At 50.1% G+C, this 21,853-nt stretch overlaps 2 protein-coding genes across 10 annotated transcripts in view; one reads left to right on the top strand and one right to left on the bottom strand.

Moving 5' to 3' along the window:
• The window catches only part of HABP2 (hyaluronan binding protein 2), a 32,799-nt gene extending 24,211 nt beyond the window's left edge, over positions 1–8,588 (top strand). For both annotated transcript variants that reach the window (XM_060641450.3, XM_060641449.3), the window contains 7 exons: positions 248–419; positions 1,601–1,698; positions 2,812–3,061; positions 4,084–4,226; positions 4,985–5,119; positions 6,496–6,641; positions 8,254–8,588. In XM_060641450.3, coding sequence (XP_060497433.1) covers positions 248–419; positions 1,601–1,698; positions 2,812–3,061; positions 4,084–4,226; positions 4,985–5,119; positions 6,496–6,641; positions 8,254–8,418 — 1,109 coding nt within the window. In that variant the 3' untranslated portion in view covers positions 8,419–8,588. The remainder of the gene's footprint in view (positions 1–247; positions 420–1,600; positions 1,699–2,811; positions 3,062–4,083; positions 4,227–4,984; positions 5,120–6,495; positions 6,642–8,253) is intronic.
• A 126-nt stretch (positions 8,589–8,714) lies between these two features.
• The window catches only part of NRAP (nebulin related anchoring protein), a 70,503-nt gene continuing 57,364 nt past the window's right edge, over positions 8,715–21,853 (bottom strand). For all 8 annotated transcript variants that reach the window (XM_078434839.2, XM_078434846.2, XM_078434844.2 and 5 more), the window contains 7 exons: positions 17,880–17,984; positions 16,972–17,070; positions 15,557–15,661; positions 12,153–12,260; positions 9,955–10,266; positions 9,668–9,799; positions 8,715–9,090 (listed from right to left, as the gene is read on the bottom strand). In XM_078434839.2, the coding sequence (XP_078290965.2) occupies positions 8,986–9,090; positions 9,668–9,799; positions 9,955–10,266; positions 12,153–12,260; positions 15,557–15,661; positions 16,972–17,070; positions 17,880–17,984 (966 nt within the window). In that variant the 3' untranslated portion in view covers positions 8,715–8,985. The remainder of the gene's footprint in view (positions 9,091–9,667; positions 9,800–9,954; positions 10,267–12,152; positions 12,261–15,556; positions 15,662–16,971; positions 17,071–17,879; positions 17,985–21,853) is intronic.

Raw genomic sequence — 21,853 nt, 5'->3', positions numbered from 1 at the left:
CAACCTACAGGTTGCCACTAGTACTTGTGTGAGAACTACGTTCCAACTCCCCACAACCACTATATTTCATGTTTTAAGCTGGGCTGAATGTGGAATATGCAAGCCACTTTCTTTCTGGAATTCATGGTGGACTCTCAAGGTGATCAGTATTCGGGCCCAATCCTTTCCCCACTTGATACACCTGCCAAGTCCTGGAGCACCATGTCTGTTGCTGTCCGTTCTCACGCCCCTGCCTGCTCTCTCCAAGGTCCTGACGACTGCTATGTTGGTGATGGCTACTCTTACCGAGGGAAAGTGAGTAAGACAGTCAACCAGCACGCCTGCCTTTACTGGAACTCCCACCTCCTCTTGCACGAGAATTACAACATGTTTATGGAAGATGCTGATACCCATGGGATCGGGGAGCACAACTTCTGCAGGTAAAATTCACCTTCTTCCCCATGATCGGTCTTGGGCGCTTATCAGGATAATGGTTTGTCCCTTTCCCCTGCTCTTAGTGTTCCTGGGCCAGCTTAGAAATTTGGGGATGGAACACTGAAACTCATCAGGTTTCCTTCTAGGAAGACTTCCTACTCAGGATAGGCTAGGTTGTGCTGTCATAACGAACACCTCCCAAATCCCAGTGGCTTGAATACCTCAGAGTTTATTCTTCACTGCTGCTGCCTTTGTCTTGTGGGCTGGGGAATAAGGGTGAGATTATTAGCTCCACAAAGTTACTCAGATGTCTAGGAAAGGCAAGGAGAGGCTCAAAAATGGAGCATGAGGTTTTTGCTACTTCAACCTAGAAGTGACACATCATCTCCGCAACACTTAATTCGTTGGCCAGAAATAGTCACGTAATCCTACATAACTTCATGGGGGAAATGTAGAGAATAAAAGGGAATGTCCGATGGGCATTACAGTCTCTGCCACAAGGATATTCAGGTTTTTCCAAGTAAGGATAATGCCATTTCTATCCCTGGTGATGATTGGTTACCTTCTTCCCCTTCTGCTGCCTCCAGACTGCTCTGTTGGCTTCCTCCACTGCTCTAACCAAGGCCAAGGACACACATAATCTGCGTATAAGGAGCAGGAATTTTTTTTTGTATGACTTTAAATTGGTTCCATTAAGCCAGAGGATTTCCCTTGTACAAAACACAAGTTACCTCCCACCACCACTCACTTTGAGCTGTTCCCCTCGTGGAGGCGTCTTCAGACAGATGTCCATGGCAGCCTTCAGACAATTCCCACATATGCAATTTGGAGGTTTGGGCAGTGGAGCCCTACACTCACCATGTTTCTGTGGCTCTCTCACTTTCCTGACAAAGGGCAATCTTCAACAGGGATCTCATTTCTTTTCGTACAAACAATTTGATATGTCCCATGGATCTGGCACAGGGCTTGTTAACTATTTCTTGGTCATTGGGATTCTCCTCTGGAAGTTAAGGTTTTGCCCCAAAACACTTATATGCCAGCATCTGTTAACCTGTTGGAGGAATGGAATGAAATGTGGTCCCAGAGGGAGCCAGGAACCTGGTACTCGCTTACCCAAAGGACTTTTAATGAGGGTCAGTGGGTTTGCCAAGCCTTGACGGTGGGCTACTTTCTGTTCTCATTTTAGAAACCCAGATGGAGATGAAAAGCCCTGGTGTTTCATTAAAATAAACAATGCAAAGGTGAAATGGGAGTACTGTGACATCCCAGCTTGCTCAACCCTAGGTAAGACCGTGGCTGTCCAGAAGCCCCAGTCATGGTGAGATTGCCGATCCCTAGATGGATTTTCCTGGCACCCCATCTCTTCCATCCCCATCCTTCCACCACACCTGCTTTTCCCATTGCCATCCCAGTGGAAACCCAGATGCCCAATCCTTTGCTCCCCTTCCAGGATGCCTAGCAAGCCCAGATACCTCTGTAAACTGAGACCAGTGATCCAACCATAAACTCCTGTCCTAACTCCCAGTCAGTGCACTCAGCAAGTTTGTGGATCACTTGCTATGTGTCAGGCACTATGTCAGGCCTTCAGTTTACAGTGGTGAGCAAACATTGGCTGAGACTCCATAAATAACCATTCAGGACGCAACATGGACAGAGTTCCAGCCTCACAATCCTCCTGCCAGGCTTCTCTGGACTACCGCTCTACACACGTCTGGAATGTTTCACTCTCCCACCCTGATCAATGGGATTACCTCTCTGGATAGTTTCAATTCTGTGCCTTTTCTCTCATGGTCAGCTCTGTCTAGAATACCCCATCCTCCCTCTGATCTTGTCCATATCCAACATTCTTTAGAAATCAACTCAACTAACCCTGCCTCTGGGAAATCCTCCATGACCCTACCAAGTGAAGTGTTATCTCTGCCTCCTCTCAAACCCCATGGAATGGAAAGGGCACCACCCATACAACACTTACTGCTCTCTCCTTTGTATGACAGTTATTTGTGCAATTGTCTTATGTCCCTCACTCTATTTCATCTGGATATCTCCCCTTACACATCAAGAAAGCCCCCAAAATACATGCGTACATTATGAACAGCTAAGTACATACCCAGTGATGGATTTATATATTTACATACACGTTTTTGTCTCCATATCAAAATAAGAAGCAACATCTTCATTGTTAATTCTATCGACTTGCTTTATATCCATCAATGTATTCAACACATATTAATTGCGCACCTACTGTGTGCCCACTTTGTATGCGTCAGTATAGTCTTTTAGCTCTGGAACTTGCTAAGCTGCTGGACTTGGAGTCATACCTCTGACAAGTTCCTTCTGAGGCCTTGGAGAGAAAGGGAGTAGCGTGATTTGTCTTTCTTGCATTGCATTGTCTTTCAGACATTGCTGACCCAGAGGGAAGCCCCACAGAGCCTCTGACCAAGCTTCCAGGGTTTGACTCATGCGGGAAGACTGAGATGGGGAAGGTCAAGAGGATCTACGGAGGCTTCAAGAGCACGGCGGGCAAGCACCCATGGCAGGCATCCCTGCAGACCTCATTGCCATTGACTGCCTCCATGCCCCAGGGCCACTTCTGTGGGGGCTCACTGATCCACCCCTGCTGGGTGCTGACTGCTGCCCACTGCACTGAGTAGGTGCCTGCTGAAAGCAGAGGCCAGGGTGACTCGAATCTCTGGGGGTGTTCTCTCCTTCCCATCTGAGCAGCATCTTGGTGATTCTGGCAGGGTCAGAGAGTCAAATCTAGCTCTAAGGGCAAAAGAGTGGCTCCGTAAAACCGGATGGAAAAGAACTACCACAGGCATTGCACGTGTTATGACAGTTAATCCTCAAAACTATCTACTGAGGGAAGATAGGGGTTTTTACTCTGATTAATTGTGGTATACCCAATGCCGAGTACAGGCTTCATACAGAGCAAATGCTTAGTAAATATCTGTGCAGTGAAAAAGTGGATTATTATTCCCATTTCATAAACAAAACCCTGGGTCTTGGAAAAGTTTGGCACCTTGCCGGAAGTCATGTGGGAAGTGAATAGGTAAGTGGGATATGAACCCGGATTTACCCGTTTCCTTAACCTTTCCAGCCTGGCCTTGAATAGAAAAATGCCATCTGATGCCATTCCCATGAACCTCCTGGTGTCTTCAGCCACGACTCCTGTGTGGCTTAGAGAAACCGGTACCTACTGAGGAGCCTGAATTATCTCCGCTTCCCCTGAGTTCCCCAAGTTCATGGTCAGGCCTGGTCCCACATAGCCCAGGTTTTGGTGGTGACCTTGAAGGTCTTCCAATCCACCCTGGCATTAAACAGTTTCTTCTGGGATTCCAGGAGATGTTCCTCAAACATGCAAACATTAGCCTGTACAAGGAATAGTTGTTCAAGAAGTCAATTGGCTGCTCTTTAGCAACTCCTAGGGGCAATGGAAGGTCTCCCAGGAAATATGAGATATGTGTTTCCACTTACATTTGTAGACTGGTCCATTAATAGAGCAGCTTCCTCACATTTTCTTATTTGGGCCCACAGCAGAGTTTCATGAGCAAGATGACAGTCACAGATGATGCCAAGGCTGCAGAAGGTCGGCCATCCGTCCAGGGTCACACAGCTCACTAGGAGCAGAGTCTTGGCTTCAGTCTCTTACCATCTCACCTTCCTTTGCAGCATAAAAACCAAACATCTGAAAGTGGTGTTAGGGGACCAGGACCTGAAGAAGACAGAATTCCATGAGCAGAGATTCGGGGTGGAGAAGATTTTCAAGTACAGCCACTATAATGAAAGAGACGAGATTCCCCACAATGATATTGGCAAGTGTCTTCTATGGTGGATCTCCCATGGGTCTTGTCCTGGGCGGATTTCACTACTGATGGAAAGCTGAGGTTTGGTTCTAGAAGATGTTCTTATCTTTTTGGTCCCTCACAGACTCCATAAGGAAGAGAATTTATTCCAGAGCCTTTTAGTCCTAAAGGTCTGTGTTAGTGTTATGATAAATGAGGGGAAGAGAAACTAGCAACATTGTGTTGTGGAAAGAGCTCAGCCTTGAATCCCAACTCTCTCATTTACTAGCTAACTTCACCTCCCCAAGCCTCAGCTCTCCTTCTGTAAAATGGGTACACTTGTATACAACGCTCAGCTTCCTATGTGTTAAATGACATGACGTGCATGTGTCCCCGTGTACATCAGGCACCTGGGAGGTACTCAGGTGTGGAGGTGATAATGTTAAGCTACTGGCTGTTCAGTGGGTACGTTCTCCATTCCTGGGACCTATCACTCTCTCTCCTTCCTCACTATCTTTTTCTTTCCCCCTCTTGAAGCCCATTCTTTTAAAAAATGGATGAGAAATGATTTCAAACTCAACTGTTATTTTTTGATATTACTCTCATCCCAAAGTGCTACTCCTCCCCTGGTGGAAGTTAAAAGAACTCAATGACTGAGGAGGAAGTCATTAGTTTCTCGGGCATTGGGAGTGGGGCTTTGCCACGCCTCCCTTCCGATTGAGTTGAAGCTAGTGCTCCTTTGGCAGAGAAGACCCCATCGTTCATTTCCTCTTTTTCTCCTTACCTAGCTTTGCTCAAGCTAAAGCCGGTGGATGGTCACTGTGCTCTGGAATCCAAATATGTGAAGACTGTATGTTTGCCCGATGGTGCCTTCCCCTCTGGGACTGAGTGCCACATCTCTGGCTGGGGTGTGACAGAAACAGGTGAGTCTGGCCACGCATTCTCCTGAGACTCAGGTAAGTTGCATCAACCAGAGAAGCAAGGGTCAAACTCAACTGCCCTCCTGAACTTGACATCATGTTCCATTGAAAATGTATTACCAAAAAAAAAAAAAAAAAAAAAAGCATTACCAAAAATAAGACATTGCCTCATCACTAAAGCTCTAGTTAAATCTCATCAGTCTTTTTATCAATGCTAGCTTCTGATGGGATCCTTGACGTCCATCAAGCATTGATACTGTATCCATGGAGATCTTTCTCCTTCCTTCCCTAGGCAGATTGGAAAGAGGATAGATCGTAAAGAAGATGGGTTTGGCATCAGACAGACCTGTGTTGGGTTCTTGGCTTTGTCACTTGGACAGCTGGGTTTTAGTTTCTCCATAACCACGCTCACCTCCTAGGTTTGGAATCATGATAATAGGAGCTGATAGAATTCTATGGAGATATTCACTAAGTCAGGCCCTGGAGGGCAGGGTCCACTCTTGTTCATCGGTCTCTCCCATAGTGCCTTGCTCAGGGCTCACCACATCGTAGGCGTTCTATAAATGTTTTTAACTCAAGCTATTGATTGGCCTCTAGGATGTGGTCTTTTTTAAAAAAGTAACCACAGGATTAATTTCCTCATGTACCGACAAGATTATATTCTCTAACATATGAAATTCCGAAGTGTATTTCAAGTCTTTCTCAAATACTCAAAATAGATTTCTCTTCCCTCCAAATCTTGTCCTTAATGATGGAAAGCAAGAAACACTTTAAATAGACCTGTATTCGTGAAGAAAAGGTAGTGTAATACACAAATTTGTCAGAAGGCTTTTGGGAATGAAGGCTTCTGGTTAATCAGATCTGGGGGTAGCCAGAGACTGATCTTTGTAGGGATCTTCATTGTCCTGCACCTAAACCTTTCGATATCACTGTGATGACCAGAGAAGACCGAGCAGAACAGAGGATCCTCGGAAAAGAAATGTCTACTCTGAGAAGTGGGTCATCTAGAGGAGCAACCGGGCACTTGGTCCATCATTACGAATCTACTGTGTACCAGCCCTCTGCTAGGAAGTTTTAAAAAATGGCTTACGCCACTATCCCTGACCTTCTGATCTGATGGTCTAGCCGGGCAGACAGAAGAGGGAATAAATGATTCTGCTGCATTGTGATAAGCAAAGCAATGAGGGTCTATAAAACCACAGTGAAGGCTGGAGGCAAAGGTCCCCATCCTTAAAACACGAAGCTCTTCTGCCCATCTCCCGGAAAAACCTTCCTTTCTGAGTTCAGAGCTGTGGCCCTCTTTTTATCAGTGCTAGCTTCTGGTGGGGCAGGTGTCACCCGGGTCCCCACAGTGGCAATCTCTTTTCTCTGTCCCACAGGGGAAGGGTCCCGCCAGCTCCTGGATGCCAAGGTCAAGCTGATTGCCAGTACTTTGTGCAACTCCCACCGACTCTATGACCACATGATCGACAACAGCATGATTTGTGCAGGAAACCTTCAGAAGCCTGGAAAAGACTCCTGCCAGGTCAGAGACTCCAAATGGCACTTGGGGAGGGACACGTGGGCCGGGAACATACACCGGGCACAGAGGCCAGACCAAGAGCCCAGGGCTGGGAGGCAGTTTCAGAGGTCCACCCGCCATAAAGCTAAGGCACAGGCAGGCACACCTGTCCTCTGGCAAGTCGGAATCCACATCCATCCAGGATGATTGAGCATAGTAACCGGCAGGCATGACACTGGTGAAGGAGATGTCATCGTCTTCATTTTACAGATGCGTAGAGAAACGATCTGGGCCTATAGCACCTGGGTGGTGAGCGGGCAGAGCAGGAATTTGCTTCGCTGTGTTTAAATGTGAAAATGGTGCTTCTGGCCTCAGAACGGGGCAGCATGTCTGAAAATCCCAATACAGAACTATCTAAAAGACCAGTGGCTAGAAGGAGAAAGATGACAGGCCCAGAGAACTCATGATAATATTAACTAATTATTAGGCTTTGTGTGTGTGAGAGAGAGAGAGAGAAAAAGAGAGAGAGAGAGAGAGAGAGAGAGAGAGACATAGAGAAGGGGAGGGGGATTTAGGCCTAGCAAACTAAGTGGCTGAGTGGCTTCTCTGTAGCAACAGCCAACCTAGGGCCTGCCCGACACTCCCCAGGGGTCACATCTCACAGGAGACGTCCTTCCTAGACTCCAAGGCACAGCCAAATTTAGAATTTTCTGCCTTTCTCCTCCCAAAGGCCCCGCCCCCTAAGACCATCACATTGGGGAATTAGGCTTCAACATATGAATTTGGGCAGGGGCCGGGGGGACACAAACATTCAGTTCATTACACCGAAATAATTCCCCGGTCTCGGGTGCCTAGTCTATAATATGGAAATCACATCTACGTAAAATCCGAAGATGTGGCTAAGATCCAAAGAGCTTTAGCCACTGAAGATCCTATCGGTTGCCGTGTGTTAAGTGGAGACATGCGTTGAGAGCTATGTTTTCTCTCCATGCTCCTCCTGCTAATTTAATTGGGGGCTCAGTATGAGCCAGGCACCGTTCCAAGTGCTTTACAAACATTTATCCGTTCAAGAGCCAGGGCAGGTGGGGGATGGTCGGTTGCTCTCCCCAAGTTTGCAATGTGAGAAACTGAGGCCCAGTTGGCTGTCCAAAGCCTGGTCTGGAACCCAGAAGATCTAACCCCGCAGACCATGTCGAACATGTGGGCCATGCTATTTCTAAGCCCTGTCCTCCCCACCCTGTGCGTGGCCCCTTCGGGTCCCTTCAAGGGCTCTGGCTAAACAGGGCACTGCTCCCTACCGAGGCCCCTGCAGGAATGAGAAGTTGAGGGCCCCTGAGAATTCACTGTGTGACTATGGGTCATGAGTAAGAGCATGGACATGGGGGTGTGACCAAGGCACGTGGCCCAGCCCCGTGGCTCATCTGCCAACCCCTCATGAACTCAGGGACACGTGTTGGCGTTCACATCTCTCCCTTCAGAACTCTGGGTCATATAAGGCATAGGAGGGTCCCTGCCAGCACTCTCCAGGGAAACCCACCGGGGTGACCGCACCCCCTGGCATCTCCTCATGGAAGGTGGGGGTGTCTCTGAAAGTGCTCTGATTCACAAAGCTGAACTCGCGTGTCTTTTCCCTTAGGGTGACTCGGGAGGCCCTCTGACCTGTGAGAAGAATGGCACCTACTATGTCTATGGGATAGTGAGCTGGGGCCTGGAATGTGGGAAGAAGCCAGGAGTCTACACCCTGGTGACCAAATTCCTAAATTGGATCAAAGCCACCATCCAAAGGGAGACTAGCTTCTAAGGTGTCTTCTTAACCTGAGAGCCCATTCTCCTTAGCACCCAGACAAGGCACACCCTCATGGGCAGCACGGACACCCTGGGCGTCCCTGGGAGGCCATACAGCCAAGAGTCTGCGCCCTACACAGAGACAACGGCCGCCCAGCCTGGCGCATCCTGGACCAAGATATGCCAGAAGCAACGCAACCTGTATTTTGTTTGCTTCCCTTCAAACGATGGTACCTTCTAGAAAACCACAGACTGCCTTTACCTCGGACATTTGCAAGTGTGGGATTAAAGAATGACCAGAGCCACTGGAAGTCACCTTTACGTCTTTATTCCTCATGGCAGACACCCAAAGTACACAGCAGAACGGGTCCCCCCCTTCCAGGATGACCCGGAGGACCGAAAATACGACATTCTCCGTAGCTTTCTAAGAGTCGTTAAGTGAAGCGGCTCAGGGAATGGGCTGGTGTGTCATGTTTTTTTGTTTTTTGGGTTTTTTTTGGCTTGCTGGAACAGAAGCATGTCTCTGGTGGGCACAATTCCTCCCCAGCCGCTCTCCCAAGAATCCTGGGTGGATGCCGCGTGCTCACAAGGGCAGACCCCTCCTCCTTTTGACGTGCAGAATCTCCATGGCGTCTGGGTTCACGTCCCCCCTCTGATTATCCGCGGGCTCCGCAGCCTCTGGTCCCCCCTGCAGGAATCAAACATACCTCCCTGAGTCCGAACGAAGCTTCCGCCCCGCTCCCACACGCGAGCTGCCTAAGATGCCCCCGGAGCATTTAAAACGTTCTCCCTCCCCTGCCCTTCCCCTCCTCCACCCTCCCCAAGAAAAACGATCCTCGAGGCAAGAAGGAGAGCGAAGCAAAGCCAATCTCTCATTTAGACGTGGTGTCTTTCTTCTGAACAAAGCAGGGTTCAAAACCCGGACTGTTGCAGCCAGTGAGTCCCTGACCCTTTCTGCAAATGTAACGAGCAAGCAGTCAGCACAGCCTGGGCTTCCGTGGCCCGGGATTGATGTAGCCCCGGTAGGTTTGTCTCCGCAGAACTAATGGCTGTGACTTCAGAGAAAACCCTGCAGGAAGTTTAACCCGGGTGTCATCCGCCTGGTCATCTCAGACCCATGAAATTAGGCGCCTTGCTCGAGCTGCATTTCACACTTCTTTAGAGCCGGCTGACCTTTGGCCAAAAATAAAGTTTGAAAAGAAACAACGAGTTTGCCTTTCCCCACGGCCGTGCCAGCCAGGGTGGGTCTGGAGCTTGCTACTCACGTCAGCCCCCCGGAGACCCCGGCCCCTCGCCTTGGCCAGTTCTGCCGCGCGCCGGGCCATCTCCACTTTGTAGGAGCCGGGAGGGGTCCAGCCGATACCTCTGGTCAGGTTCAAGTCTGATTTGTACTTGACCTTTCGGGGGAAGGAGGGAAGCAAGAGGAATAGGTCAGCAGGGTTTGGGGGTGATCTGGCCACAGAGTGGAGAATTCCACATGTGGAATGAGAGGCCAAGGCACAGGAGGAAGGGTCTCGGTCGGGCGAGGGGCGGGGGGCAGGTTGCAGCTCACATCGCTTTGCAGCTGGTGGGCCTTCTGCGCGTGCTTCAGGCCCAGCTGCTCGGGGTCGCAGGTGGGCTGGGGCAGGGGCTGCCTGTAGCACACGTCGCTGGCCAGCTGCTGGCTCCTCCTGGCCTGGAGGAGGCCGGGCTGGTCTGGGCGGCTGTGGAACTGAGACCGACTCTTGGCGAAGTCCTTCTTGTACTCGTTGTCACTCTGGAGTTTGCCGACGTTGAGGAAATGCCTCATCCTTGGGTCGTCCTGGACGCTGCGGTACCCAATCTGCTGGCCCCGGTCTCTCAGGAAGGCCTCTTTATACCGGAACTGCAGGTCAGAGGAGCAGAGGGGGGTCGTGGGTGCTGCCTCCCCTCCCCCGCCAGCCCACCAGGGTCTCAGCAGGAAGTTCAAGGATGGGGGAAGGGCGCAGCTTCGGATTCAGGTACACCTGGGATCTATCTCCCCCGCTGCTACCTTCTAGCTCTGTGGCCTCGGGCCAGTGACTGAGTCCCTCTGAGCCTCAGTTTCCCCACCTGATAAAATGGGAGAATGAACCTCCGCCCCACGGGACACTGACGGGATTCAATGAGCTGGGGGCTAAGCTTCGCGTCTGGCACAGGTTCACGCCCACCGAGTGGCGGCTCTGGGTGTTATTGCCGCCGTAATGAACCCAACAGGAAGAGAAACGCGCCCACTCTGTCAGCAGCCACTCTTCCCTTGATTCTTTCCAGTTTGCAGGGACCCGGGCCTCTCAAACCATCTATAGTGAAGGGCCAGTTTCATTTCGTCTTGCTTTTTATTTATTTCTTTTTAATTTTTTTTTAACGTTTATTTATTTTTGAGATAGAGAGAGACAGAGCATGAACAGGGGAGGGTCAGAGAGAGAGGGAGACACAGAATCCGAAACAGGCTCCAGGCTCTGAGCCGTCAGCACAGAGCCCGACGCGGGGCTCGAACTCACAGACTGTGAGATCATGACCTGAGCCGAAGTCGGACGCTTAACCGACTGAGCCACCCAGGCGCCCCTCGTCTTGCTTTTTAAATTGCCAATCCGTCAAGGTCCCAGATGTGGTTCTACCGCACCTGCAGTGGGGTGCCTTGTGCGTGTGACGACACCCAATGCGGCCCCTGCCCTGCTCAAGATAAGTCCACCGGGCACATGCTTGGCTGTCACCATAGCTAGTTGCTGCAAATGTTTCTAAATGCTTGCCCTTGGTTTCTGTACTTATTGTGGGCAGAGACAAGCTGTTCATGATCAATGATGCCTTCCTCTTCCATAACAATGGCTGCCACGTTTTGAACACCTGTTATTTGCATGACACTCTGAACTATTTTGTTTTCACTCCTACAACAGTCCTAGGAGATAAAAATTATACCCCTTGCTCATAGATGTAGAAATCTGCCTCCACAGAATGTGAGCAACTTGCCCAACACCACGCAGTTGAGTCCTAAATGACTGAGCCCGGACTTTAACTCGGACGAGTCGAGTTGGAAAGCTCCATGTCTTTCTACCCTGTCACGCTGCACTTCAGCTAAAAGTGCTTTTATGTGGATCAACACATCAATCACATGTTGATTGACCTCTCGGTACACACACAAATTTTAAGAGTGCCTCTCCTGAGAGTGTCTGGGTGGCTCAGTCTGCTAAGTGTCCGACTTTAGCTCAGGTCATGATCTCGTGGTTTGTGGGTTCGAGCCCTGCGTCGGGCTCTGTGCTGACAGCTGGAGCCTGCTTCAGATTCTATGTCTCCCCCTCTCTCTGCGCCTCCCTCTTTTGCACGCTGTCTCTCTCTCTCTCTCTCTCTCTCAAAAATAAACATTAAAAAAATAGTGTCTCTCTTGGGGTGCCTGGGTGCTCAGTCAGTTAAGCGACTGACTCTTGACATCTGCACTGTGACAGTGCACAGCCTGCTTGGGATTCTCTCTCTCCCTTTCTCTCTGCCCCTCCCATGTGCCTCTCTCTCTCTCAAAATAAATAAATAAACTTAAAAAGTTAAAAAATAATAAGAGTGTTGCTCTTAAGAGAGAGAAAGTGGGGAAACGACCCTCCCCAACTTAAAACTTCTAGCTAAGATTCTGGGAGATAAGACCTATTTTTAATTTCATTGGAAATATTTGTTCAGTTTTGGTTCCTGGTGGTTTTCGTTTTAACAGAACTGGGAAAACCAGTCAAAACTCTCAGTGACAGAGGGAGACAGAGCCTGAGGTCTTACGTCACTGGCGATCTCTCTGGACGCCCGGGCAGTCTGGAATGGAATGGCGTCCAGCCTGAAGTCATAGCCGACAGCCCGCGTCTGTTCCCAAGAGTTTCTGTAGGCTTTCTAGATGGCGAGAACAAAGAAGCGAACGAGCAGGGAGTGAGAACTCCGTATCTGGCATGTTGTCAGTTCTGAGCAGGAACAGTTCCTAAACACACACCCTCGCCCTTGCAGGGGCCCAAGGACAGAGCCACAGCCCCGCATCCACCCCAAGGACCTCCCCAGCTCTGAGCCTGGTGGGACTGGCCACGAAGGGCCGCAGCTCTAAGCCCCTGGCTTGCTCATCAGGCCCTGCCCTGGCGGGTGTGGGCTCAGCGAGTCCGGCTCATTCGCTACATCCCGTTGGTACGAGGGGCCCCTGCCCCACTCCTTCCTGTGTTTGCATTCGCTTCCAAACAACAGAACTCAAAGTTCGAGAACTCTGTTTCTTCAGATACGCGGAAAGTACTATTCCTTAGGTCCCGGCACCCATGGGTTTGTTAGCTCCAAAGACTTCCCGGGGGCCCCTCGGCAGCTCCCAAAGCCACGTCACCCCATCGCGATGAAGCGGGCTGTGTCCCACATGCACCCCATGAGGACGCACCGAGGGAAGAGCCTTCACCTGCGTTAAATTGATTGCCAAGAACCTGACCGAGTTCCTGACCCATGTTATTTCACATATTCCTCTTTCATTTTTCCCCTTTTGAAGCTGTTCTCACACACCCTCCAGGAGTCTGTAATCACACCCTCTTAGTCCTCAGGTAGACCCACATAACCGATAGAGCATCAAAATCTCCCATGCCTTCATGTAGCTAATAATTTTTTTTTTCAAGATAAGGGAATGGCTCAATGAAAGGAACCATCTGGAGATCCCAGTGGAGGGCTGTCCTTTATTCAGCCACAGAGAAGGGAGACAGCAGGCGAGGCACATCAGCAGCAGACGACAAAGTGACAGCCCCAGACCGTGTCTGTGGCTCACTCTTTCCAAGAGCCCCAGCGGGTCAGAAGGCCCTTTAAGAACCTTACTTTTGTCACTTGGAAATAGAGGTCAAGCCTGAGGCTCTGTTCTACAGGGGATTGAGGAGATTAAGCAAAGCGGGGATGGCAGATAAAAAGCAAAGTGCCTCACACGGCCGCACACCTGGGCCCGGAACCAGAGGGGCCCATGGAGGCTGAGCCAGGCACGGCCGGGCTCCGCGCTTTTAGGTACCGCCATCCATCACCTTCACCTTCATCACGGCCTCCACCTCCAACACCCAACGCTGCCAACCACGAGCCAAATACCTACTGCGTTCAAGGGCCTAGAAATACAGAGCCCATAACCATTGGGGCAATCACCTAATCGATGGGTCACAGACAGGGCCCAAAGGATTCCATTTCCCGGGTCGCCAGTGAGTTTAGCAGGCGTGAGCGAGGGATACGTACAAGGGGGGGAGCGTTCAGATAATGACAGACCCACCGTCGCCTTTAGCATTATGCTCCCTAATATGGCGGCCCAGCACACAGAGTCCCAACTCTTAGCGTCGTCCCCTGGGAAGGTGACGGTTGGCGCCTTCCTAAAAGAGGGCCTCCACACCAGATCTGGGCTGGGTAGGGACACCGAGCTTCACTCCGCCTCAAACTCCCACGTCACCCCACGGTGGTGTCGGATGCGCCCCCACTTCCGGGTCTCTGCAGCCGAGGGCCAACGAGCCAGTGTGGCCCAAATTGGGGTTCTCCCCAAGACGCCTGCTCCCTTTCTCCTGCCCCCCTTCTCCCTGTATACTATTTGCTTGATTGTCATCACTTCCTCCCTGAGTTTTTTTATTCTGTTGAGGTTTCTGCCTTGCCACTGGGAGCCTTTACATTCCGTAGGCGCTTTGATTTGGAACCCTGGGCGTTTCTCTTCTTTATCACAGTGGGCACAGTTTTGTCCTCATCCTCACACATTAGAGTCATTTGATTTTTAGTTATTTCGGCTGCCTTACACATCTCAATGGCTTTCTTTGCCCAGGAAGGTCACTTTCCCTCCACATCTTCCTCACAGAGCACTTGATCCAATTGTGTGCATTCTACACGCCCCCGAAGAAGTGCTCTTTCAAAAGAGGTTCATGAGTTCTCCATATCCGCATGCCCCGGCGGCTAATTTCAGCTCTGGGACTCTACAGACTGGCGTCCCTTGTGAGCCAGAAGATGCGCCGTCACCGGCCCGGGGCGGCCGTCCTCCTTAAGCTGGCCCCCAAACGGACCGGCAGTCTTATCCCAGTTTTTCGGGGCAATGGGCCTCCAATAGCTCGTCAAATGGAGGCCTGGCCTTCTCCCATCCTTGAAGCATTAATGCGATGGCTGTTCTGTCCGAGCTCTGCTGAGGGGGAGGTCCCGCTTCCCCAGATGGAGGTCAGCCCACCAGAGCTGCCGTTCTAAAATTATCGCTCGCACATCCCTCAAAAGCATCAAATGGTCATAATAACTCATATTTACAAAGCCCCGTCACATTCACCGCGTGGGATCCCACAGGGCTTTACAAACGCAACAAACTAATACACACGCTAACTAGAAGGCGCCTCTCGCCAACCCCTGCGAGGCAGCCACCTCTGGGGTGCACGGTAGCAGCTGTTGATCTGCGCGGAGCCCCAGGACACAATGGCCGGGCCAGGGAGGGAAGAATGGCCGGACTCTGGGAGGCCCCGCGCTGCCCCAGGCCGACACACTCAGCCTGTGTTATTCTGATCTGACGGCGTCTTTTGATTCTGCCGCCTGGCTACCTGTTATCCCAGGATCACAGCTCTGCTGGCCGAGCGGCTGCCTATTCTATTACAACCGGGGGCCTCCGACCCCTGCTAACAACAAGCCTGGGTTTAGGAAACAGCATCTTGGTTATGCACGCAAAGGGCACACATCTAAGGGACACGGAAGTGTTGAAGGCCACCGCCTCACGCACAAAGGAGACTGTGTTTGTGCCCGATGGGCGGCAACCGCAGCGTCTTTCCAAACTGTGCGGTGAGAAAGTGCCACGGCGTCTCCAAAGTCACCCTGCTCCGAAGGGCCGAGGACACGTGTCCGGGAAAGAGACAGAGCAAGCGTCTGCCCCTGCCAGGGTCAGGAGAGCGCACGACTGAGGTCTTTGCGGTCGTGCCCGGAACCAGAATTTCCGAGCTGGGAGGAACCACAGGCATCGGTTCGCCCGGCTCCAACCCATTTTCCAGTTGAGGAAACTGAGGCCCGGCGAGGAAGGTGGCTCCGAGTCGCACACGTGGTCTGTCTCACTCTCGGTCCCGTGTTCTTCCCGTCCCAGGTCCTCCCTCCTGGGACTTTTTCTTCCCCAACAAGTAACATCCAGCTCGGGTATGGACACATTTACAAACACACTTACACACCACATGAACGGCTGCTTCACTTACGTCACTCAGGCACTGCGCGTTGAGGCGGGCCCTGGTGAAATCGGGGTGGTCGGGGATCGGGGTGTATCTGTGCAGGGACTCTGCGTCGCCCGCCCTGTACAGGCGCTGTGGGTAAGACAGGCTCACGGTAAGTGCAGAACTGCACCGGCCGAAGTGACAGGCGGAGAACAGGCGGACCCCCTTCCTGCCCCTCCCACCGAGTGCCCACCATCGTGGGGGCAGAACCCAGCCCAGCACGTGGAGGGCCTCCCGCCAGAACCCAGAACCCACCGGCTGACCATAGGGGCCCGTGTGCCCATAGTCAGGTGGGACCGGCTGGTTTTAAATAGACCCTGTTTGAAATACTCATCAAGATCTGCTCCAAATGGGCCCCAAACCAGTATCCTGGTTGGCTATGCCTGTGTGTTTTACAACAGTATAAGGTGTGTGGGTATTTTGAGAATCTTTGCAACTGAGCATTGTTCAAGGTTTCTACTTGTAACGAGATGCCTTAAGGCCCTTGCTGTTTGACGTGAATAATAATAAAAAGACACAAAGGCTAACAAGTCTTTTTTTTTTTTTTTTTTTTACCATGAAATGCCTTAAGATGTTTCCAGAAAATTAAAGTTTTCATAGTCTACCTGGGTCCCAGGAAGACACAATTTTAAAACTCGAGCTCTCTCTTAGTTCCTATTTTTAGAGCACTGATCTAAGAGTTGCAAATAATTTTAGGAAGGGATTGAGCCTCATCTACTTTTAGAGAGGAAAATACAGTATTCTGATCCTTTTCCAAATTCAGCTTGGACTTCGCAAACACGAATGTTTCGGTACAACATTTAGACTCTGTGTGATGAGGGGTCAGCTTTCTCTGTGCAAAATCAAATCCCTTGACAATTTCAGAGAGAAAATATTTAACTTCCTATACTCCGAAATAAATACAGGGAGAAGAAATGAGGTTAAATCATACGGAGTAAAAGCAGAAAGAAGCTTTTAACATGGCTGTTCTTTTTTTCTAACTGGGTTACGTTCAGCCTTTTATTCCATTACCATCTATCAATAATTGAGACGAATCTCTCTAATGTTGACGAAAAGATCACCAATAATACTTAGTATTGTTATGATTGCGAACACGCCATAATAGGGGACACTTATTGAGGACTCACTATGTTCCAGACACTTGCTAAAAGTGTCACATACATTTATTTATTTAACCCTCAGTTAGTTCATTTCATCTTATGAAACGGTGCTCTCAGTGCCGTCCTTTCCAATAAGGGAGCGGAGGTTAGAAGAGAGAAGTAACTGGCCCTCGACCACCCAGGCAGTAGACAGAAGGTCTGCGCTCACAGCTGTCCCAAGCCCATCCTCTGAAGCACTGAGTACCGGGCGGCACACTACCCACTAGGGGGCACCTAGGACGAGTGGTGGAAGATGCCCACCTCGTTGCAATGCAGGTAGCTGTTCTTGGCGTGAACCAGGTCTGGGGAGTCAACCACCATGGTGAACTTGATACTGTCTGGTTTCTTACGGTATTTAGTCTGTAAGAAAAAGGCACAGGTTCCCATAAAACCGGTGAACAGCATGCATTTTTCAGCATGCAGCTTCACCGCACCACCTGCTCAGTACCAAATGGGCCAATGACACTACTGGAAAACAAGTCTCTCTTCTTGGCGGGTAGCTCACAGGGGTATACAAGAGGTCCAAGCGGCCCCTGTGATAAGGAACATTTTACCACTATTTACTCTCTCTCTCTCTCTCTCTCTCGAAAGCTGCACAATAGCCTGGCTCATCACAATAAAGGAATTCAGTAGAGGGGAGAATTCAGCATCAGCAGGGTCCCAGTAAGGTCTGTTACTAAGAAATGGAAGAAGGCAGTGCCATCCTCAAGGGGACGCCAGGGCAAGAATCTCCAGGCCACCAGTACGGTGGGGAGTTGGGTTAAGGTAACCATTCCCCGCGCAATGCGTAACACCTTCTGAAATCAGATAAGCCCCAGACACTGGGCACTCTGAGTAAACTCAGGAGGTGGATGGCAAGTTCTGTGCCCCCATGAAAACAACGGGCCAGCTTAGCTCGTGACTACCGAATGTGCCTACTGAGAACCTTCTAGCACATCATCTGTCTCTCACTGCCCATTGGGAACATGCCTTTAACTCCCCAGCAAGTGAATTCATGTGGAGGGAGATCTTGTTCAGTCTTGCCACTGGGTTGCAAAAGGCCAAGAAAAACACTGGGCGTCCAGTGGCCACGGGGCCCTCTTGGGATCTCCACCCTGTAAGCAGGTTCCCTCTGCAGCAGAAAGTGAATGCTATAGGTTGCACGTAAGATAGGGTCGGGTTACTGGTACCTCGCTGATGAGTTCTCCAGCCTTCTTTGCACTCTCTAGCTGTGGGGAACTCAGCGTCAACCATCCCGTCCCCTTCATGCCCATCAGGTCGGACTTGTAGCGAAACTGCGGGAAGAAAATCATTGGCTTTTACCAAGAGAGTGTCTAAGACTGTCGGGGCATTCCTAGATCCTTGATTTGTAATAATGCTTCATCATGACGTGTCAACATCTTCATTCGGAGTGTGTCTGCACATCGTTAAGTCCAACCACGTGAGTTCGTGCACTCTGCCAGGAATTAAATAATGGATCGTGCCTAAGATACAAGAAGACCCCACCTGTGAACTGGCAGGGTTAGAAGCCAAGGTAATGGATGCAAATGATCGCTTGAAGGAAGAGTGGAGATCTACACCCAAGCCCAGGCATCTGCCTGGGTTATTTTGTTTCCTTCTGGCAGTGAGGTGACTGCCTGCCTGCCTGCCTACATACAACAGTTTTGCCCACCTCCAGGTGATGAAAGGGCTTTGAGCTCTGGGCCAAACCTGCCGTGACGCGGAGCAAATCACTTTACCAAATGTGACTCAGTTTCTCTCTGTGACAGCTGAAGGTGGTAACGACCCTTCTGTGCTCATGAGAACGCCTGAGGGTCCTCAGGAGCAAAAGCTGCTCTATGTGTTGGATCTGTTTTTGTCTCGTGGTGGTTTGGGGGGCCGGGGGGGGGGGCAGGAGGGCGCGGGGACAATTACAGCAGGACCCTAAGAAGGGCACAAGCTTAGATACAACCGGCCTACAGTATGGGAGCCAATTTAATCTTTTTGTGCCTACGTTTCCCTCCCCCTGCCACCGTTCCCCAGGATTTGCTCATAAGGTCAAAACGGGCTGGGCTTTATCACCCTTTTTTTCATTTTAAGGACTCAGAAGATTAGAACTACAGCAGCATCCCTGGGACAAAATTGTAAGTGCTGCTGTAGGACAATGAGTCTGATCAGGAGTCTCCTAAAACATTAGGTCTTAGTACCATCCCTCCACCTGTCCACCATTATCTAGGATGAGACAGTCACATGAACGCTTTTCTTCTTCTCTTTATGGAAATTAGGCATTTTTTAAAGGTGGAAAAAGACCCTCTAAGGAAATCTAAAATTTGGATCTAAACGAAGTTGATAGCGTTTCTCTAATTTAGATACAAGCTCTGCTGTAACGCAAAATATCACTCCAGAAACCAGCCTCTCGGCCTTTTTAGTTCCTTTTCATTTCAGGATTCACAGCGTCCCTCACAGCTGGTCTCAAAGAGGGTCCGTTTCTGATCTACTGTCTGCTGGTTAATGCCCCCGTGCAAATTCCACTCTGCTTTCTAACTGGTGAAGGGAGGCATCACTCAGGTTCAGGAGCAGGCTTCAAAACCCCATGTCAGTAAGATTGCTTTTTATACCACGATCTTTCGGTCTACACCGGCAAAGCTTTTGCCTTCCACTCTGATAAAGAACAGAGAAAATTGGATAAATTTCTAAGTTAGAGAGAATAATCCGACAGGACCTCTTCACAGCCGGGTCTCGCTCCTTTCATACGCAAGATGAAGTGGGGAACACTCTTTCAACTTGCCTTTTGTTGAGCTGAACAGTACAATCGCAGGTAAGTCAGAAAGCAAGATGCAGGTTCCCCAAAGATCTGACTGCGCCTCAGACTCTCTTATAAATGGATCGTCTATTGATATTTCAGCTCCCAGCCCAGGTTGGACTATTCACGCAGACCCTAAAAACAACACGCCTGCCCCAGACTTCACGATGAAAGAGGGGGAGAGAGAGGGGAGTTGAGAAGAATCAGCTACCTACCCAAAGATGGTTTCAAAGAAGGATTCTAAGATAATAAGAGAGCCTCGCACGCTGCCCAACTGCATCTGGCTTCCCCAAATGGCAGTCTTGCTGTTTTCCCTTGCCTGGAAGCCACCTTCGGGTTCGTACGTGGGGTTTCCCGGCACCCCCATTTTGCAGCACCTGCTGCAACTGGGTCCCCAATTTCCAACGATGTAAACAACTGCACCCAGGAGGCGGCCAGTGGGAAGGTGTATTTGTCATATTAATGGGACCCTTCATAATCACTCTCTTGCACAGGGTGTGGTTTGCTGTAGACTCATTATTTCATGCATTGTTCATGGCATCCTTCAAAGGAGGGATTCTTATGCCCATGCGCAGAACAATTTCGGTGTTCGACTGACTGCTCAGATTCTCAGAAGAGCCACCGGCGGCTGTCCACTCGGTGTACCACGCAGGCGGTCATTAAAGGAACCCTTAGGAGTCAGAGCACCTGGGGTCCTAATCCAGCCACGCGGGGGAGCCAAAGAGCACTGAACTAGGAGTCTGGACACAGGAGCCCTGCTCTGCTTCTTGCTGTAGGGTCTGGAGCAAGCCATTCCCCTGCCAGCCTGTGACCCAGGGCAAGTTATTTAAGATTACAGGTGCCTTAGCTGCCACATCTGTAAAAACAAGAGGAATAGCAGTATGCACCTAGATACTAAATGAGATAGTTGGTGCAAACCATGTAAACAAATGCCTGGTCCAGAATAAACGTTCCAAACATTGTAGCTAATGTTATTGTTGTTTCTGATGGAGAAACTGAGGCTCACGGAGCTTACAGAGTCTACCTGAGGTCATGCAGCCGTAAAGGGTGGGGTCAGGGCTGTCCCCTTGACAGTCCCTGAAGGTGCTCTCCAGGACTCCCTGCAGCCCCCGCACAAGATCATGGCCATTCACTGTAGAGCACTGCCTGGGCACAGCATGTATCTCATACACGTCCCGAGGCAAGCATGGCTTGAGCAACTGTGGCCTGAGACCTTCGTCCTGAGGGAGAGCACCTCTTGGCTCCCTCTGGCCTGACCCACAGCTTTCTTTCTGGCCAGGGTAGGAGAGGGCAGGAGAAGCAGCCGGAGGCTGGGGGCTACTGTTCCTCCCCCAGACCGAGCCGAACTGAGTCAACACACACGGAGCCTTTGTTTCTTTTTCTATACAACATAACTACATGAAACTAGATTTTCAATAACGACCACAAGAAAACTGAAGCCTCAGAACCAGCTCAACATTACGAGGTGCCCTCTGTCCTCTTGCACTCTACCCGCCCCCCACCAAATGAACAAACTTGAAGTTTAAAAAGCAATGCATGAAACATCATTCGGTGATTTAAAAAAATTAAGCCATAGCTTCTCAGCATTCCAAATTTTAATACATATCCTATTTCATAAAGTGTGTAAGAATGCCAGCTATCATCTCTTGGAAAGTCCTTTGCTTTTTAGATTGTTTTTCCTACATTTTTTAGCATTAAAATATCCTTTCTTTTCAGAAAAAAAAACTGTGATATAAATGGTAGCTTGAAATAATGTTTAGGGTTTTTTTTCTTACTTAGTAAAGTAAAAATCTGAGGGCAATCTGGGTGGCTTAGTCGGTTAAGCATCCAACTCTTGATTTCAGCTCAGGTCATGATCTCAGGGTTTGTGAGATAGAGTCCCAGATTGGGCTCTGTGCTGACAGCACGGAGACTACTTGAAATTCACTCACTCTCTCTCTTTCTCTGCCCCTCCCCCTCTTAAAATAAGTAAATAAACGTGAAATAAAAATCTGACATTATAGTGATGCCACCATCTTAAAAACATCTACCCGTGAACCCTGAGATCTGAGGTCACTGGTCAAACCTCTTCACTTCTCTGTTGGAGGGACAGAGGCCTAGAAAGCAAAGTGAAAGTTCCAGGACACAGAGTCAGTGGGTGACAAAGTGGGGCTTCCCACGAGTGTCTTGGGGCTCCCGGCTCGGCTCCTCTCACCTCTCCCGGGTGGTCTCTGTATCTGCCCTGGAGATTCCCCCCAGGAATAGACCATTGACAAGATGGTCATGCCATGCACCATTCTTGGAGATGGCAGGACAGCCATCTAGCAGGTAGAAGGCCTTCCTAATGGAACTTGGGCTGGCCCCTTAGTAACTACATCCCCTGTGTGGAGCCCGATGACCTCC

The sequence above is a fragment of the Panthera onca genome, chromosome D2 (assembly GCF_046562875.1).
Source record: "Panthera onca isolate mPanOnc1 chromosome D2, mPanOnc1 haplotype 2, whole genome shotgun sequence".
NCBI lineage: Eukaryota > Metazoa > Chordata > Mammalia > Carnivora > Felidae > Panthera > Panthera onca.
This window is presented reverse-complemented; position numbering and strand designations above follow the sequence as displayed.